The 21560-nt window shown below is 41.3% G+C and overlaps 2 protein-coding genes across 2 annotated transcripts in view; one reads left to right on the forward strand and one right to left on the reverse strand.

Moving 5' to 3' along the window:
• Window positions 1–21560, reverse strand: part of LOC126251301 (allantoinase) — a 262302-nt gene that overhangs the window by 163060 nt on the left and 77682 nt on the right. The window contains exon 3 of the mRNA XM_049951628.1: window positions 5382–5533. Coding sequence (XP_049807585.1) covers window positions 5382–5533 — 152 coding nt within the window. The remainder of the gene's footprint in view (window positions 1–5381; window positions 5534–21560) is intronic.
• The window catches only part of LOC126252470 (uncharacterized), a 1574240-nt gene that overhangs the window by 23839 nt on the left and 1528841 nt on the right, over window positions 1–21560 (forward strand). The gene's annotated exons all lie outside the window — the stretch shown is intronic.

Consider the following 21560-nt stretch of genomic DNA (forward strand, 5'->3'; position numbering starts at 1 on the left):
CGAACTATCGAACAGCGCGCGGGAACAGCAAACGCGTATATTTTTCAGTGCGAGCTCTGATTTCCTTTATTTTATTGTGATGATCGTTCCTGCCAATGTATGTCGGCATCAAACAAGTATTTTTGCGTCCGGAGAACAAAAGTGGTGACTGAAATTTCGTGAGAGAATTCCGCCACAACGGAAAACGCCTTTCTTTTAATGATTTCTACCCCAAATTCTGTATTATGTCCGTGACATTCTATTCCCTATTTCTCTATAATACAAAATATGCTACCTTTCTTTGAACTTTCTCGATGTGCTCCGTTAATTCTATCTTGTAAGGATCCCACAAGAGGACAGACAGGGATCTACATCTACATCTAAATCTACATCTACATGATTACTCTGCAATTCACATTTAAGTGCTTGGCAGAGGGTTCATCGAACCACAATCATACTATCTCTCTACCATTCCACTCCCGAACAGCGCGCGGGAAAAACGAACACCTATACCTTTCTGTTCGAGCTCTGATTTCTCTTATTTTATTTTGATGATCATTCCTACCTATGTAGGTTGGGCTCAACAAAATATTTTCGCATTCGGAAGAGAAAGTTGGTGACTGAAATTTCGTAAACAGATCTCGCCGCGACGAAAAACGTCTTTGCTTTAATGACTTCCATCCCAACTCGCGTATCATATCTGCCACACTCTCTCCCCTATTACGTGATAAAACAAAACGAGCTGCCCTTTTTTGCACCCTTTCGATGTTCTCCGTCAATCCCACCTGGTAAGGATCCCACAGCGCGCAGCAATATTCTAACAGAGGACGAACGAGTGTAGTGTAAGCTGTCTCTTTAGTGGACTTGTTGCATCTTCTAAGTCTCCTGCCAATGAAACGCAACCTTTGGCTCGCCTTCCCCACAATATTATCTATGTGGTCTTTCCAACTGAAGTTGTTCGTAATTTTAACACCCAGGTACTTAGTTGAACTGACAGCGTTGAGAATTGTTCTATTTATCGAGTAATCGAATTGCAACGGATTTCTTTTGGAACTCATGTGGATCACCTCACACTTTTCGTTATTTAGCGTCAACTGCCACATGCCACACCATACAGCAATCTTTTCTAAATCGCTTTGCAACTGATACTGGTCTTCGGATGACCTTACTAGACGGTAAATTACAGCATCATCTGCGAGCAACCTAAGAGAACTGCTCAGATTGTCACCCAGGTCATTTATATAGATCAGGAACAGCAGAGGTCCCAGTACGCTTCCCTGGGGAACACCTGATATCACTTCAGTTTTACTCGATGATTTGCCGTCTCTTACTATGAACTGCGACCTTCCTGACAGGAAATCACGAATCCAGTCGCACAACTGAGACGATACCCCATAGGCCCGCAGCTTGATTAGAAGTCGCTTGTGAGGAACGGTGTCAAAAGCTTTCCGGAAATCTGGAAATACGGAATCAAGTTGAGATCCGCTGTCGATAGCGGCCATTACTTCGTGCGAATAAAGAGCTAGCTGCGTTGCACAAGAACGATGTTTTCTGAAACCATGCTGATTACGTATGAATAGATCGTTCCCTTCGAGGTGATTCATAATGTCTGAATACAGTATATGCTCCAAAACCCTACTGCAAATCGACGTCAATGATATAGCTCTGTAGTTCGATGGATTACTCCTACTACCCTTCTTAACACTGGTGCGACCTGCGCAATTTTCCAATCTGTAGGTACAGATCTATCGGTGAGCGAGCGGTTGTATATGATTGCTAAGTAGGGAGCTATTGTATCAGCGTAATCTGAAAGGAACCTAATCGGTATACAATCTGGACCTGAAGACTTGCCCGTATCAAGCGATTTGAGTTGCTTCGCAACCCCTAAGGTATCTACTTCTAAGAAACTCATGCTAGCAGCTGTTCGTGTTTCAAATTCTGGAATATTCCATTCGTCTTCCCTGGTGAAGGAATTTCGGAAAACTGCGTTCAATAACTCCGCTTTAGCGGCACAGTCGTCGGTAACAGTACCATCGGCACTGCGCAGCGAAGGTATTGACTGCGTCTTGCCGCTTCTGTACTTTACATACGACCAGAAATTCTTCGGGTTTCTTTAGTACATCTACATCTACGCAGATACTTCGCAAGCCACCGTACGATGCGTGGCAGAGGATAGCCTGTACCACTACCATTCACTTCCTTTCCAGTTCTACTCGCAAATAGAGCGAGGGAAAAACGACTATCTATACGCCTTCGTATGAGTGCTACTTTCTTGTATTCATCTTCGTGATCCTTATGTGTAATGTATGTTGGCGGCAGTGGATCGTTCGGCAGTGAGCATCAACAGCCTCGAAAAGAACGTCGCTTTCACTCCAGGGATTCCCGTTTGAGTTGCCGAAGCATCTCCGTGACACTGACGTGTTGCTCGAAGCTGCCAGTAACAAATCTAGCAGTCCGCTTCTGAATTGTTTCGATATCTTCCTTTAATCCGATTCGCTACGGATCCCAAACACTCGAGCAGTACTCAAGAATAGGTCGCACCAGCGTCCTGTATACTGTCTCCTTTACAGATGAACCACACTTTCCTAAAATGTTCCCAATAAACCGAAGTCGGCCATTCGCCTTCCCCACCATATCCCTCAAATACTCGTTCCATTTCATATCACTTTGCAATGTTACGTCCAGATATTTAAACGACACTACTTACGCTGCGTCCGAACATTACGGGTTTGTTTTTCCTACTCATCAGCTTTAACTTACACTTTTCCACTCTCCTCAGACGCTGCTAAACTGTTATACATCACACCAACTAGATATTTTATTTAAGTCATCTTGTATCCTCCTACACTCACTCAACTTTGACACCTGACCGAAGCCGGCCGCTGTGCCGAGCGGTTCTAGGCGCTTCAGTTTGGAACGGCGCCACTGCTACGGTCGCAGGTTCGAATCCTGCCTTGGGCATGGACGTGTGTGATGTCTTTGGGTTAGTTAGATTTAAGTAGTTCTAAGTTCTAGGGGACTGATGACCTCAGATGTTAAGTCTCATAGTGCTCAGAGCCATTTGAACCTGACCGAACACCACAGCATCACCTGCAAACAACCTAAGGCGGCTGCTCAGATACTGGACGACTCTGGTCAGTGTATGTCTTGTTGCATCCACTGAAGACGTGCAACATTATGTCCAGCTGTGAGCAGTGGCCTGTTGTGAGGGACACAACCCCAAAAAAGCATTGTTTCCTCTTCCCTTCGTAATGTTCGCACGGATTTTACTTGAGCTGGGGCTTTATTCACTGGCAGTAGCGGTTTCTGTCGTACTTGAATCTGATTGTGTTACTACGGACTGTAACTTCTATGCAAGAAAATCACGAATCCGCTCGTATGAAAGACGATACGCCTTAAGCACGCCATCTGATTACAAACCGCTTCTGAGGTGAAGTGTCAAAAGCCTTCTGCAAAATCTAGAAATACGGAATCAATTCGAAATTCCTTGTCGATAGCCCTCAACACGTAGTGTCGGTAAGAAGCTAGTTGTGTTTGACAAGAACGATGTCTTCTAAATCCCTACTGACTATATGTCAATATACTGCTCTATTCGAGGTAACGCATAATGTTCGAATAAAACAAACGTTCCTGAATCCTGGTGTATATCGACGTCAATGATATGGGCCTGTAGCTTGCTGGATTACTCCTATTGCCTTTCTTGCATATTGATGTAACCTGTGCAACTTTCCTGTCTTTGGATACGGATCTTTCGTCGAACGAGCGGTTGTACGAGGGTTGTTCGGAAAGTAAGGAACGATCGGTCATGAAATCGAAACCATAGTGATAATCAAAGCTGTTTTACTTGCACATTTGGTTATACTTTCCAAGTACTTCTTTACATAGTCGCCGCTCCGACTTAGACATTTGTCGGAACGTTATACCAAATTTCCAACACCATCGTCATAGAAGGCAGCCGCCTGTGCTTTCCGATAATTCTCTACCCTGGTCTATAGCGCGTAGCCTGCACCCAAGTGTTGTCTTCGTATCCAGCGTTTCATGTGAACAGAGATGATAGGACGAGCCAATTAGGGCTGTGTTGTGGGTATGGAACACTTACCATCGAAAAGGCTGCAGAAGCGTCTTCACTGCCCCTGCAGAGTGCGGCTGAGAGTTGCCATGAAGAAGGAAGTGCGTGGCAGTTGTGTTAGGTGGGCTGCATTTATTAAGGCGAAGCCTCTCAGCGGGCCCTCCTACTTGGCGTGAGATATTGTTGTTCTAGGCACCTTTACTCGCCCACAGTGCGCTCACAACTGAAAAGAGCGTCTTGATGCGGTCGACAGGCATACTAGAGACACTACCCAAAAGGTCTGTGAAAAGTCTAATCGAATTTTCACAGTTGTTTCGATTTTGCGACCGATCGTTCCTCAGTTTCCGAATAGCCCTCGTACATGTGTGTGTGTGAAATCTTATGGGACTTAACTGCTAAGGTCATCAGTCCCTAAGCTTACACACTACTTAACCTAAATTATCCTAAGGACGAACACCCACACCCACGCCCAAGGGAGGACTCGAACCTCCGCCGGGACCAGCCGCACAGTCCATGACTGCAGTGCCTTAGACCTCGTACATGATTGTTAAGTTTGGAGATATTGAATCAGCATACTCTGAAAGGAACCTAACTGGTATACAATCTGGACCTGGAGACTTACTTTTATTAAATGATTTAAGTTGTTTGCTCGTGTTGGCAGCTGTTCTTAATTCGAACTCTGGAATATTTACTTAGTCTTCTTTGATGAAGGAATTTTGGAATGTTGTGTACTACAACTCGGCGTTAGCAGCACTGTAATCGATTGTATTTCCATTGCTATCACGCAGAGAAGGCATTGTATCTTGCCACTAACAAATTTTACATACAACCAGAATCCCTTTGTATTTTCTGCCCGGTTTAGAGACAAAGTTTCATCGTGAAAAGCATCTTGCATTGAAATCCGCGTTAAATTTCGAGCTTCTGTTAAGTGATCGCCAATCTTAGTGGGTTTTGTGTTCGTTTAAGTTTGGTACTTTCTTTCGTTGTTACCGCAACAGTGTTCTCACCGGTTTTATGTACCATGCGGCATCAGCTCCGTCGTTTGTTAATTTATTTGGTATAAATCTTTCAACTACTCTCGATACTATTTTCTTGAATTCAAGCCATATCTGGTCTACACTTACACTTTTAATTTGGAAGTAGTATAGATTGTCTCTCGGGAAGGCGTCATCCCACGTTCCATATTTAAATAGAACGGCAGGAAATCCTTATGAGTGGTAGAACGATAAGCACAAGATAAGTACGCTGGGCCATGCAGTTCGCAGTGGTTTGCTGAGTATCCTGTAGGGGCAGCACAGAGGAGCGACCGCAGCGCCAGCGCCAGCGCACTCACAGCGGCATCTCGACGAGGGTGGTGACGCCGCCGGCGGCGGCAGCGCGCGTGCCCGTCCAGAAGCCCTCCCATTCGACGCGGCCCGGCTCGTTGAGGTGCACGTGCGAGTCCACCAGGCCCGGCATCAGCACCAGGTCGCCCACGTCCACGATCTGCAACACACGCCAGCGCTCTCTTCACACGCTCTTCCGTACTCCGATCTCCTTTGAAACCGCCACGCAATCGTTTTAGAGGACAAGAACAAGGCGGAAAGTTCCCCGATTGCCAGTATAACACTTCTTCCCTACATAAAAATGTGGTTATTTTCGGTGTCGTCTGCTTCTAGGCACATATACTCCGTCCGCCTTTTTTCCAGTTAGCTGGTTCCACGCTTGAGCGGTTTGCCAAATACTCTTCTACAGTGAACTAAACCTCAGTATCTACGTGATTACGCTGCACTTCAGAATTAAGCACTGATGGAGGGTTTATCGAAACTCCTTCAACCTAATTCTCTATCGCCCCACTCTTAAACGGCGAGTGGGAAAAACGAACACGTAAATCTTTCTGTGCGAGCTCTAATTTATCTCATTTTATTATGATAGTTACTTCTCCCTATGTACGTGGGCGCCAACATAATAGTTTCACAAAGGGAGGAGAAAGCTGGTGACTGAAATTTCACGTGAAGATACTGCCGCAGCGAGAAATATCTTTGTTTTAACGACTGGCAGCCCAATCCACATACCATGTCCGTACCAATCTGTCCTCTATTTCGCTATAATAGAAAACGAGCTGTCCTTCTATGAACTTTTTCGACGTCCTCCGTCAATCCCATCTCATGCTGATCCCCCACCGCACAACAGTACTCCAGAAGTGGGCAGACAAGCGTGGTGTAACCATTCTCTTTGGTAGATCAGTGGCACTTCCTTAGTGTTCTGGCAATAATTCGCAGTCTCTGGTTCGCTTCCCTTACAACGTTCCAAAATAAGTTATTCGTAACTGTATTCCTAAGTACTTAGTTGAATTTACAGTCTTTAGAATTCCGTGATTTATCGTGAAACCGAAATTTAGCTGATTTCTTTTAGTACTCATGTGGATGATTCATCATTTAGAGTCATTGCCACCTTGAACACCATACACATATCTTGCATAAATCATTTTGCAATTGGTTTTGATCATCTGATGGCTTTACAAGACGGTAAATGGCAGTATCAGCTGCAAACAATCTAAGAGGGCTGCTCATATTGTACCCTAGGTCGTTCATGTAGATCAGGAACAGCAGAGAGTCTGTAACACTTCCTTGGGGAACGCCAGATATTACTTCTTTTATACTCGATGACTTTCCATCAGTTACTACGAACTGTGACCTTTTTTACAGGAACTCAAGAACGAGACGACACTGTATAGCACACAATTTGATTGGAAATCGCTTGTGAAGAAATGTGTCAAAAGTGTTCTGAAAATCTAGAAATTTGGACTCAGTTTGAAATCCGATGTCGAAATGCAGTCATTACTTCGTGAGAATAAAGAGTTAGTTGTATTTCACAAGAACAGGCGTCTCCATACTGTGGCCCCTGGGCCAACACCAGCCCAGAATCCCATCAACCAGGCCCGCGGTAACGGGTCAGACGTGCATGGTATCCGGCCCGCCGTAATTTTTTTATTACACCCGAGTTTTGCTTATCGAGCACTTTCCATAACGAGTGATTAGCACCAGTAGAAGAAAACATGAGACACAGACTGGCTTAACGAACGATGTTTCGCGTAATAAGTCTGCTAAGCGTTTTTTCAGTCTTAAATAACCATTTTCGTTCTCTTTGGCCACTGTAAATGAACACTAAGTCACGCGTTCTGCTATAAAACACCGATCGGTAGTAAGCTGTATTCAGTCAGCTGTACAGATCACAAAGCGCCTCCCGCCGCAATTGTTGTCACCCATACCACTGCTCGGGCTTCCTCGACGGTGTTACAAACTCACTGCCAGCCCCGGATCTACGATATTTCCGAATCGGGGACTAAATTTGATAGTGGCGCCCCCATCCCTCCTAGAACGTTTTGAGATAGGACGTCAAATGCTTAAAAAAATCGATTTTTCATAATATATTCATTTTGTGGCGCACTTCTTTTTGAAGAGTTTGATATATGCAACTTATATGTTAGAGGAAATGTAAAACGTGTTATTTGGTCTTAAGTGTGTCAAAGTGCAGCGCCACGCCTCTCCACACAGCATTCTTCTATCGCACTTCATTGTATTTTGCTCTGTGGAACTCAAACGTGTGTGTTTTGTAATAGAAGCCATCAGATCTACATTCAGCACAATGGAAATTAAAATGTCCTATGGTGCCTCTACTGCTCCCAGTCGGCCGGTTTGACATCCTGCCCCCCTTAGAAAAAACCTCACAGTTACCACTCGGTGGGATCATTTGTGACCGGGAGAATGAGAACTCTTCATAAAATTTACATTCTTTATTACCTATTAGCTAGTAATGCTCACTTTTGGGTGAAATAAAATTAAATAAAGGAGAAAAAAGCAGTAGAGACAAGAGACAAGCAAGACAGTACACATTTATTCAGTCCATAGGTACCAGCATTTTTTTTTCTCTCTGGTCTTGCTACAGCTTTACACGACGTGCTTTCCTTTCTGCGTAAGACTCTATTATCTCAACAAACGTTTTGCTCTATGGAAAATCAAAATGATGTTGTGTAGTATTGAAAAAGCTGTTAATACGAATAGTATCTAAGAGTGGTGTGGTCTGTCCATCTAATTACGTCTATTTTGTCACTGCCTGCTAGATAGAACGAAATAGGTCTTTCTAACATTGCAGCAATTGTAACACGTGCCAAATAAGCGAGACTGTTTTGATACAAATGGTCATTTTTATGTACCTCGCTTACATAAATAACAAAACAGAATTTAATTCACGAAGTACCAATATGAAATGCCTGTTATTCCTACTACAAGCAAAAAGGTTTATCTTAGGAAATTGTTTCCTATTTCATTTTTATACTCCAGTTTATCAAGCGTGAGATAGAAAAGTAGAAGTACGAAATTTTTATATAAATTTGGAATCGTCATATCCTTCCATATACCTTGTGAGATGTCCCCGTTTCTTCTTCTTCATAGTTCTAACAAACAACCTTGGTCGTGTCTAATTCAATAACTGTTCATGCCATTGTCAAAACTTGTACTCCGGTTAACTTCACTAACCAAGCAAGAGTCACCGGTTCACTTATCCCGTGTTTATTCTCCGGTTCGGCGTTATTACGTGTTCGTACAATGCATTTTCCGCGCTATTCCCAGAATACTTAAATCGGGTGCTAACCGGGGACTGTACAACTGGTAATTAGTAGTGTAGCGGTCTGACAAAATTTTTTGTCAAAATTTCATTTTATTGGATACACCGAGAAGATAATATCTAATCTTTGTTACCTGTTACTTCTGTTAAACGTTTATTTCCGCCCTAGTAGTCTGAATCTAAGGATTTTGCTAATAATTATAACAACGCTGATCATTAGTACACCCAGTCAACCGCATAAACAAACAGCTATTGGTACACACCCGTCCGGGTTTACTCGGCTCAGCCCGTATAGCCCCCCGTTTTTGTCTTTTTTTTTTTCTTTACTGCATTTCAATTCCCCCCCCCCCCCCCACTCCCATCCTCCACCCAGACGGGGGGGGGGGGGGGGGCTGGTAGCAGCGTAATAGGCGGCTCTACAGCCTACATAAAAATTGAAAAACATAATGAGAATATAAACAAACAATAAAAACAGGTGATAATACGGTGACATTGTAAATGGTGGAAAGATGTGGAATTTAAAATATAAAAACGCAGCGTTGACGATGCGGATGAAGACACACAGTAAGTAGACAGGCACAATTAAAAAAACACGGCGATAGTCTTGTTTCTGTTCGCACGAGATAAAAAAAAACAACTAGCGCCCTTTTGTCTGCGTGAAAGTATTTTTTTAATAGATGTGACGGGGATTCCCCTGGCAGCATTCAAAAATCAACTTATGGTTCGTTCAGAAATCAACTTTGAATGTGTTCATAAAGTAACTGCGATGCGTTTCAAAATCATATGAACAGTCAGTAGATCAACGCGCCCGCAGCTCGTGGTCGTGCGGTAGCGTTCTCGCTTCCCACGCCCGGGTTCCCGGGTTCGATTCCCGGCGGGGTCAGGGATTTTCTCTGCCTCGTGATGGCTGGGTGTTGTGTGATGTCCTTAGGTTAGTTAGGTTTAAGTAGTTCAAAGTTCTAGGGGACTGATGACCATAGATGTTAAGTCCCATAGTGCTCAGAGCCAGTAGATCAACGTGCACTGGATGCTAGATGCTTTGTGAAACAAGTTTTTTTTTTTTCTTTAAGATACCCTGGTCCCCCTCACCTAGATCCGGGCCTGCTCTCTGCAACTATATTGCAAAATCTTCCTTCGCTGGCGCGTGGTACCCTTTCCCTTGCAGTATTTGTTAATGAATTATAATTCTAATTTGTCGTTGGTTCATTAATGATGCTCATAAGGTAGTGACTATGCGCGCTACGAATATTCCATGTCTCTTTTTCGACAAACTTCGAAGCGCAGGCATAAACAAATATCTTAAGAGATCTTTCTTCTAAAACAGGGTGCACGGACTGTAAATAAACTACAATACTACATTGTGAATCTGTTTCAGTGCCTATTTGTGGAACGCATTGACCTATTCTACATGGATTCCTAGGGAAAAAGCGTTTCGCTTTACGAGTGTTAATTATGTGTAATATTTCGGAACGAATTATCCTTGTTTAGTGAAATAATAATGTAAAATTTACAATGCAAATAATACATACTAAATTCATACTATAATCAGTTGTCTTTATTTTATGACAAATTAAGATACTAAGTAACTGGCATATATAATGTAATTCAACATTTTAACTGTAATTAATTACATGAGATTTCCAATTTACATAATGAAATTAGTGATTGTAATGATGATTAGAGTGATTTATGTAGCTGTAACTTCTCACAACTGTTTGCTGTTGTGCATCGAATTTACTATTGAAAATTATTAGCAGCGACTTGAAATGCTTATGAGGTAATTTGCAGTTGTATAAAATTTTTGTATATTTTATTTAGGAGATTTTTTTTCATAGATAAATAATGCCGAAAAGGGAAAAAAGCGCTGGCAAACTTATGCAGCTGATCAAACTGTGTGAGTGGAAGACTCCTATGAAATTCGAGCAATGATGTATTTAAATATTTGTCTTTATAAAAATCGCAAGGTTGCAAAACAACAGTTTCGAAGGCTTAGTAAAAAATTCGGTTGTGACTAAAGAATTGCTCTGGATTTATCGTGAAGCGAATTTTAATTAAATTAAATACTCTCTGTTAAACACACCCTATCTACACTAAGGAACTGTACTCATAAAGCACAAAAGTCCCACTATATTTTCTTTTCAGAACACACATGTTGTCGTTATCCACAAGATGGTACAGCACTAATGCACTAAACTTCTCTGTGACAGTACAGTGCGTTCTAAGTAGTCACGTTGACTGAACGTAATTATAACGACACATATTACAGTCTAACTCAGGCACGTACAAGCATTAGTCCTCAAATATATGAGCCTGAGTTGGACTGGAATAAGTGTCGTTATAATTACATTCGGTCTACATGACTATTTACAACGCACTGATGAAAGCTATACTGTCAGTTGAAATCTAGATGTGCAGTGCAGTAAAAGAGACAAATGATATTACGACCAATGCTGACCTTGTTTCTGTCCTTGTAAATTATTTATTCACTGCCGGTTTGGGTCTAAATCATATTCACTGTGCGCTATATACAAACGAAACAAAACAGATGACTAAGCTACACGTAACAACTGGGTTCAAAGTTTTCTGTTATCAATGTCATCGAGACACCACCCACACTCATCAGCCACTGACAGAGAACGTCAGGATGTCATCTCTAGCTACAAAAGTACTTTTATTAAGCGAGATAGGTTCAGGACCAATCAGTAATTATCACATGAGTGCATCTAATAACTACAAGGATTGTGTGATAAATTCGTTCGAGTATAAATACAAAATCAAATAGGGGTAATGCAGGAGTAGGTTTAATAATGAATAAAAAAATAGGAGTGCGGGTTAGCTACTACAAACAGCATACTGAACGCATTATTGTGGCCAAGATAGACACAAAGCCCATGCCTACTACAGTAGTACAAGTTTATATGCCAACTAGCTCTGCAGATGATGAAGAAATTGATGAAATGTATGACGAGATAAAAGAAATTATTCAGGTAGTGAAGGGAGACGAAAATTTAGTAGTCATGGGTGACTGGAATTCGTCAGTAGGAAAAGGGAGAGAAGGAAACATAGTAGGTGAATATGGATTAGGGGGAAGAAATGAAAGAGGAAGCCGCCTCGTAGAATTTTGCACAGAGCATAACTTAATCATAGCTAACACTTGGTTCAAGAATCATAAAAGAAGGTTGTATACCTGGAAGAATCCTGGAGATACTAAAAGGTATCAGAAAGATTATATAATTGTAAGACAGAGATTTAGGGACCAGGTTTTAAATTGTAAGACATTTCCAGGGGCAGATGTGGATTCTGACCACAATCTATTGGTTATGAAAAATGGTTCAAATGGCTCTGAGCACTATGGGACTCAACTGCTGAGGTCATTAGTCCCCTAGAACTTAGAACTAGTTAAACCTAACTAACCTAAGGACATCACAAACATCCATGCCCGAGGCAGGATTCGAACCTGCGACCGTAGCGTATTGGTTATGAACTGCAGATTGAAACTGAAGAAACTGCAAAAAGGTGGGAATTTAAGGAGATGGGACCTGGATAAACTGAAAGAACAAGAGGTTGTAGAGAGTTTCAGGGAGAGCATAAGGGAACAATTGTCAGGAATGGGGGAAAGAAATACAGAAGAAGAGGAATGTGTAGCTCTGAGGGACGAAGTAGTGAAGGCGGCAGAGGATCAAGTAGGTAAAAAGACGAGGGCTAATAGAAATCCTTGGGTAACAGAAGAAATATTGAATTTAATTGATGAAAGGAGAAAATATAAAAATGCAGTAAATGAAGCAGGCAAAAAGGAATACAAACGTCTGAAAAATGAGATCGACAGGAAGTGCAAAATGGCTAAGCAGGGATGGCTAGAGGACAAATGTAAGGATGTAGAGGCTTGTCTCACTAGGGGTAAGATAGATACTGCCTACAGGAAAATTAAAGAGACCTTTGGAGATAAGAGAACCACTTGTATGAATATCAAGAGCTCAGATGGCAACCCAGTTCTAAGCAAAGAAGGGAAGGCAGAAAGGTGGAAGGAGTATATAGAGGGTTTATACAAGGGCGATGTACTTGAGGACAATATTATGGAAATGGAAGAGGATGTAGATGAAGATGAAATGGGAGATAAGATACTGCGTGAAGAGTTTGACAGAGCACTGAAAGACCTGAGTCGAAACAAGGCCCCGGGAGTAGACAACATTCCATTAGAACTACTGATGGCCTTGGGAGAGCCAGTCCTGACAAAACTCTACCATCTGGTGAGCAAGATGTATGAGACAGGCGAAATACCCACAGACTTCAAGAAGAATATAATAATTCCAATCCCAAAGAAAGCAGGTGTTGACGGATGTGAAAATTACCGAACTCTCAGTTTAATAAGTCACAGCTGCAAAATACTAACGCGAATTCTTTACAGACGAATGGAAAAGCTGGTAGAAGCGGACCTCGGGGAAGATCAGTTTGGAACACGTGAGGCAATACTAACCTTACGACTTATCTTAGAAGAAAGATTAAGAACAGGCAAACCTACGTTTCTAGCATTTGTAGACTTAGAGAAAGCTTTTGACAACGTTAACTGGAATACTCTCTTTCAAATTCTGAAGGTGGCAGGGGTAAAATACAGGGATCGAAAGGCTACTTACAATTTGTACAGAAACCAGATGGCAGTTATAAGAGTCGAGGGTCATGAAAGGGAAGCAGTGGTTGGGAAAGGAGTGAGACAGGGTTGTAGCCTGTCCCCGATGTTATTCAATCTGTATATTGAGCAAGCAGTAAGGGAAACAAAAGAAAAATTTGAAGTAGGTATTAAAATTCATGGAGAAGAAGTAAAAACTTTGAGGTTCGCCGATGACATTGTAATTCTGTCAGAGACAGCAAAGGACTTGGAAGAGCAGTTGAACGGAATGGACAGTGTCTTGAAAGGAGGATATAAGATGAACATCAACAAAAGCAAAACGAGGATAATGGAATGTAGTCAAATTAAATCGGGTGAAGCTGAGGGGATTAGATTAGGAAATGAGACACTTAAAGTAGTAAAGGAGTTTTGCTATTTAGGGAGCAAAATAACTGATGATGGTCGAAGTAGAGAGGATATAAAATGTAGACTGGCAATGGCAAGGAAATCGTTTCTGAAGAAGAGAAATTTGTTAACATCGAGTATAGATTTAAGTGTCAGGAAGTCGTTTCTGAAAGTATTTGTATGGAGTGTAGCCATGTATGGAAGTGAAACATGGACGATAACCAGTTTGGACAAGAAGAGAATAGAAGCTTTCGAAATGTGGTGCTACAGAAGAATGCTGAAGATAAGGTGGGTAGATCACGTAACTAATGAGGAGGTATTGAATAGGATTGGGGAGAAGAGAAGTTTGTGGCACAACTTGACTATAAGAAGGGATCGGTTGGTAGGACATGTTTTGAGGCATCAAGTGATCACAAATTTAGCATTGGAGGGCAGCGTGGAGGGTAAAAATCGTAGAGGGAGACCAAGAGATGAATACACTAAGCAGATTCAGAAGGATGTAGGTTGCAGTAGGTACTGGGAGATGAAGAATCTTGCACAGGATAGAGTAGCATGGAGAGCTGCATCAAACCAGTCTCAGGACTGAAGACCACAACAACAACAACATTCTTCTTATTTGTAGTTATTGCTGGTGGTGAGACATAATTATTGGATACTCTTTGTGATACAATAAAAATTTGAAATCGTGCTCTGATGGTTATGCTATAATCATCAACATTATAAAGTTTAAAGAAACAAGGTTTGGCGGATAAATGTACGAAGCATTGCTCGAAAAGGAAGAAAATTTCATAATTACACTGGGGTATCCCAGCTGCCCTTATCGCAAATGATATGTTAAGTGCATTTTCAGATAAACTCTGAATAAATAAGGATATATGATTATTTATGATTTTCCGATTTTCTCTTGGCTCAGCATCTACAGAAACGAAAAAATTGAGTTTCTAACAGTATCTCAGCTTTTCGGTTATGTGCTTGGGAAATTGCTAATTCTCTAATTTTAAAATAAAAAAAGCAACAAACGTGTATCAGGATGGATATTTGAATCTTACAGATCGATTAACCGAACAGTTTGATATTGTTACAGTAACTTCTCAAAACTTTTCAAGATTATTTATACATTGTGATATTTTTAATAAAGATTTTGAAAGTACTGAAATGTTATTCTACGAGTAATTTTATTACAGAAAAGACATGAAAACAGTGAGAGAGTAGAATTACTAACTGATTTCAGTTTTTGACCTAATATTTGTTCTTTATAATCTATTAAGGGACACAAAATTTCATATTTTGTCCATGAATCAAATATTTTACATTGAAGTTAGGGACAATTCAGTTGTAAGATAATTTAGCTCCTGTAAACAAATTTCAGAATTGTGTCATCGACTTTTTAAGTGTGACATCGCGATGACCACGGAGTTAGTATTTAGCAAAAGTCAGCTTTTCTGCGTTTTTTATTTGCCCTCTTCCCGCTTCGGACAAAGTAACTGATTCAAAACTGATGTTTTTCGCAAGTAACAGTGATAGTTAAACGCTCTGTAACGATGAGCTGTAAAACTGAATTATTTAAAACATCAAAAGCTGCCCTAAATTTTAGTTTTAAAGAAAGCAGAAAAGAATTTAGTGACATTCCCATCAGAAAAATCTCCTGCGTACTCATTCTTTATATCAACGCAAACGTAATGAAAGAGAGAGCTCAAGGTGCCAACCATACGTTATAGCAGGAAAAACCAACTAGCGGGACATTCAGTGCCATCGTTTTATCAGAGAAACATCTTGCAGATCATTCATATACATTTCGGGACTCGAAACCACACACTAACTTATCAACGGCATAGCTTTGCTATTCAAGCGCACTACATGGATCGACTTCACCCCACTGTCATTTGCCTCCTGTAATCAACACTGTGTTGATGCGGCAGGACTGACGCCCATGTCATAAGCAGTCCTACCGGCCGGTTTGCCTTCATTAAATGAGAGCGTAGCCCGATGTCATCGGGCCTCGATTATCTGTCGATCACAAGAATTGAACAGTTGGATGAGCACCATGCAGCCAATTCTGAGAACGGTTCTTCATATACAACAAGGTTCAGCTGGCGCGACAACTACTGCCAATTGACCATTTCCAAGAGCGAGAATTGGGTGCTGGAAAACCAATATGTGGATGAAAATTTTGAGAGGAATGTCCATCTTTAGCGATGACGCGCATTTGAAACTGGACAGTTACGTCAGCAAGTATAACTGTCAGATTTATTATGACGTGAATCCTCAAATAATCGGTCAAAAGCCGATGCATGCAAGACGATTTGCAGTTTGCTGCACATTTCGGGCGTATTAAGTGACTGGGCCTTGCATTTTCCAGACTGCCATACGTAATACAGTGACGGTGAATAACGTACGTTATCAGAACACGATAAGTGAATTCCTTTGACCTCAACTGGAGGTGTTTGACCTCGAAAATAGGAAGGTGGCGTCACTTGTTACGCCGCGCATTGTTTCAGGAGGAAATTCTGGATTATGTCATGGCACGACTTGAAGACGAGAATTAGCCATCAAGGTCTTGTGATATGACCTACGAATACTTCCTGTGAGGTTACGTGAAGTCACGCGTTTACACAAACAAATCCTGAACGATTTCTGAGCTAAAGCGTGAAATTGAGAGCGTCCATTAAGAAAATCGATCCAGAAATGCACAAAAAATGTTATTAAAATATTGTATAGAAAAGTAGGAGTTCATCAATAAAATTAGACGAACATTTGTTTTCCATACGTTACGACATTGCATATCGCTGAATTTTAATAAAGATATTTCTAATTTGAAGGTAACTAACGTATTTTTTCAGAAATTTAATTGTGCATTTTCATTGGGACATACGATCACTCAGAAGAATGTTCAGCGTTCTGACGCCTAACTTTCATCGGCAAAGTTCTTTCCTCCGGGATGCTCAAGCCACTGGTCTTAGCTACATCGGCCTTGATGATTATTCAATAAGACGGATATTATATAACTATTCTCCTTATTCTTTTCTTCTCCCTGGGACACTGGTCCTGCCGAATGAATAGGAGAAGAGGCTCAGTGAAGTTTATTAGTTAAGGAGATAAGAGCATACCCAGAGTCTTACTTAAGCGGGAAGAGGAAGGGGGTTCGGGGCGAAGGGAGTCAAGTTAGATTAGCTTGCAATGACGAAATAGTTTTGATGTACGCTTGCTACTAGTCAATATCTATTACAAGTTCTGGCTTTCTTCAAATTAATACTGTACTGATTCGTCTGACTGATAGGCGCGATTAGACGCGTACTGGTTTGACACGGTGTGCACCTGAGACAGGCGAGGAAATAGCGACTGGAGCTGTTAGTTTCATTACTTTGGCACTTAAGTTTCTGTTGCTCGTGAAATTTAAGTGCATACTCTGGGAGCGTGGCCATTACAAATCCACTTGCGGCATGTGTGTATCGCCACGGTGTACACCAAAGGCACAAAATTATTTTATGACTGTCACACAAGCAAAGTCCATACCAATAAAGATACAAAACAGACAATGGCACCACATGAAAGAGAAAAATGAGGCAGCAAATACATCTAAATATCCAATCTGTAGATGTAAAAGTACTTTAGCTATTGACCATGCAAGATATGTATGTACCAACTGCCTTTCAAAACAGCTTCAGTGAAGCCAGCCGATGTGGCCGAGCGGTTGTAGACGCTTCAGTCTGGAACCGCGCGACCGCTACGGTCGCAGGTTCGAATCCTGCCTCGGGCATGGATGTCTGTGATTTCCTTAGGTTAGTTAGGTTTAAGTAGTTCTAAGTTCTTGGGGACTGATGACCTCAGATGTTAAGTCCCATAGTGCTCAGAGCCATTTGAACCAGCTTAAGTGATAGTGACGAACAAGGTGTCAACAGATAGTCCTTGAACAGAGCTACCTGAAACCAGCTTCACAATTTTAGTCACAGCAATACAATTTCAATTACAAGTTAGAATGTTGATTATTAGGCTTAAAAACGCGTTAAGTACAAAGTAGTTTGCAGAACAATAGCGGTAGCGGCATAGGCTTATTAGATAATAGAGTACGACAGCTGCCTGTTGATATATAATTCTCCTTGGGTTTAAAATAGTTAATAGCAAAGAATACAAAATGTAATAATTTCTCCGAATAAGATGGCAATAACCAGAAAAGCAAATACGCTACGTGATCAGAAGTATCCGGACACCCCCAAAACCATACGTTTTTCATATTACGTGCATTGTGCTGCCACCTACTGCCAGGTACTCTATATCAACGACCTCAGTAGTCATTAGACATCGTGAGCGAGCAGAATGGAGTGATCCACGGAACTCACGGACTTCGAAAGTAGTCAGGTGATTGGATGTCACTTGTGTCATACGTCTGTACGCGACATTTCCACACTTCTAAACATCCCTAAGTCCACTGTTTCCGATGTGACAGTGAAGCGGAAACGTGAAGGGACACGTACAGCACAAATGCGCACAGGCTGACCTCGTCTGTTGACTGACAGAGACCGTCGACAGTTGAAGAGGGTCGTAATGTGTAATAGGCAGACTTCTATCCAGACCGTCACACAGGAATTCCAAACTGCATAGAGATCCACTGCAAGTACTACGAAAGTTAGGCGGGAGCTGAAGAAACTTGCATTTTATGGTCGAGTGGCTGCTCATAAGTCACACATCACGCCGGTAAATGCCAAACGATGCCTCGCTTGGTTTAAGGAGCCTAAACATTGGACGATTGAACAGTGCAAAAACTTTGTGTGGAGTGACGAATCACGGTATACAATGTGGCGATCCGATGGCAGGGTGTGGGTATAGCGAATGCCCAGTGAACGTCATCTGTCAGCACATGTAGTGCTAACAGTAAAATTCGGAGGCGGTCGTGTTATGGTGTGGTCGTGTATTTCATGGAGGGGGCTTGCACCCATTGTTATTTTTGCGTGGCAATATCACAGCATAGGCCTTCGTTGATGTTTTCAACACCCTCGTGCTTCTCACTATTGAAGAGCAATCCGGGGATGGCGACTGCATCTTTCAGTATGATAGAGCACCTGTTCATAATGCACGCCTTGTGTAGGAGTGGTTACACGACAATAACATCCCTGTAATGGACTGGCCTGCGCTGAGTCCTGACCTGAATCCTATAGAACACCTCTGGGATGTTTTGGAAAGCCGACTTCGTACCAGGCCTCATCGACCAACATCGATTCCTCTCCTCAGTGCAGCACTCCGTGAAGAATGGGCTGCCATTCGCCAAGAGACCTTCCAGCACCTTATTGATGCCTGCGAGAGTGGAAGCGTCATACAGGCTAAAGGTGGGCCAATACCATATGGAATTCCAGCATTACCGATGGAGGGCGCCACGAACTTTTAAGTAATTTTCAGCCAAGTGTCCGGATACTTTTGATCAGATAGTATATCGCAACAAAAATTTTAATACAGCCACTGAAAACATTGTGAAATTTTACTCCTAATTCGTTTGTTACTTATAATAATGATTATTTTAATGTAAGTTTTATTTATTATAAAGTTCATTTGTAAGCAATGGAAGACATTCTGTAAGATTTACTGATCAATATTTCACACCTCAAAGGAATAAGTACGCGAGTGCGAGTCATCTAAAGAGTTTAGATACGTACTTTTAATAGTAATGACAGCAGTATGTGTGATTTTGCAACAACAGATCGAGACTGTTAAAGGACAGCGGTTATGTTGTTCCGGGTCAGTTGGTTGTACGAGCTCACTGAGTCGCGCAGTGTGCGACTGAACAGCATATCAGTCGCGATTATGAAATTTTTTGGGTATTGTAGGAATTTTGCGGGAGTTCGGGAAGTTATACAAGTTTTGACAGCCACGTTTTTGGACTCTGGACAGCAGTGTAATCTTAATGACTTGTAAAATTTCTACTTGGGCTCGTGAACTTTTGCTCTGTGCAGCAGCATGATTTTTAGATACTTGTCAAATTTCTTCATAGGTTGCAAAATTTCCCACAATCGATTTTTCGAACTTTTAGCTTCGAACAGCAATATAATGTGCCGGGCTTAGAACATTCTTGATCGAGTTCATGGATAAGTCACTCATTGCACTCGCAGTTTTAAGCAAGGACTAAATTAACATTTTAATTACCAAACAGTAGCCAGCTTGTGTTGAGGACATTTATCTATTTCGCCATCCATAATTACGCATGTAATTTAGTTAATTTATAGAACATTAACAGAACAATAACAGGATAATATGACATGTGTGTGATCGTGCTCTAGGCATAAAAAATAGGTCACGCGCTTTATTAGCCACTTTTACACGAAGTGAGTGAAAAAAAAAGAGAATAGTAGATCGCGTACCTGTTTATCGGGGCGGGATGTAACGCGTTTTTTTCTTATAGAGGGTGTCGGATGGCAAGTGCCCTCTTCTGCCCCTCTCTGGACACTCTGTTGGAATGAGAGCCCTAGTGAAGGAGATTTGTTATTTCTTGACACATACTCAGGAATAGGAATGCCTGTGAACTAGTGAAATACAGGTACGAGTCCCCCAAGCCAGTACATAGTTTTAATTCATCAAATAGTCACCAAATACTCGGCATGAATCAAAAACGTTTCGTTTCTCTTCCGTGATAGATTTGACTGCGGGCTTGTCATTGGTACAAATGAATTCTCGGTTTAAATTCAACCGTACAGGAGGCTATGAATTCCTGTGTGGAAAATACCATTGCTTGGACATTAATTTCTCGAGTAACTCTGCGTGAAATACTGTATTTTTTTCACTGGTACGCAACATTATACATGACAGGATATTTTCTCTCCTTCCAGTGTAGCTAAATATTGTGAGGTAGTAATTAACAGAATATGCTACCCACCTCTGTGTTGTCTGCTTTGTCCATTTTTATGTTTGTAAATTTTTTAATTTTCTACTGCGCAGCTTTTAAGTGCAGCTCTGATATTTCCAGTCTTTTTCCTCACAATTTTATTCAGCGGGTTTTTAGTCAGCGAACAAAATTTTCCTCTTGCAGTCCAGACCAGTGGGCAGAATATTTAAATATAGCTCCACAGTGTTTAAATGTTCAGCAGACTCATTTTACGCTCTAGCGGGTAGAAGAATTCTTCCAATGGAATACGCTTACAGTGTATTAAGTTTTTAGCAGCTGCAACTCACTGTCTATTTTCCGAGATGATATCCAAAGTCCTCTTTTTCCGCATTAAATAAGTAATATTTTACTTTACACTACTCACAACGTGAAGCTGCGACAAATAATAAAGACTGTAATACGTGTGGCCATACGTCTCTATGTACGTCCCAGCACTGAGATCACTGTACAGAGCTGTCCGTGTGCATAGCATACGTTCCTTCTGTCGATTATATCGCTTCAGCAAAAGTCTAGAAGAGGCAAGAAGCATCTATTTTTATTTGTGTATTTATTTTTTTACGTTCTGGACTGAATCATGGGAAACGACAGCGATGAAAGACTTTCAAATGGGTAACATTTGAGAAATGTTAATTAGAGATTAATTACAGGAAAAATTCACTTAAAATTTGTTTACACCATAACCGGTTTAAATCAATGATCCTTATCACTTGATGGCGTTATTTGACTCTACATACTGCAGCACGTCAGCATTTAATCAAAGGCGACAGTAAGTGTAAATAATCAAGCACCATATTGTAGAAGAAGCAGAAAATATAACAAATCGTTAACACTCAGTAATTATATCAAGTAAGGTTAACTGCAGTTTTTTCCGTGTGGCACTGTATAAATTTCATGGGGATGTGTGTGAATTTTATCTTTACTTTGCGCTACCCGCATATTAATTTAGCACATCTTGAAGGCTATAGGTATGATGACATTACTATACTGACACTTTAGTATAAAATGAGGCACAACTATAAAATTTTCTGCAA

The sequence above is a fragment of the Schistocerca nitens genome, chromosome 4 (genome assembly GCF_023898315.1).
Source record: "Schistocerca nitens isolate TAMUIC-IGC-003100 chromosome 4, iqSchNite1.1, whole genome shotgun sequence".
In the NCBI taxonomy this organism is placed as follows: Eukaryota; Metazoa; Arthropoda; class Insecta; order Orthoptera; family Acrididae; genus Schistocerca; species Schistocerca nitens.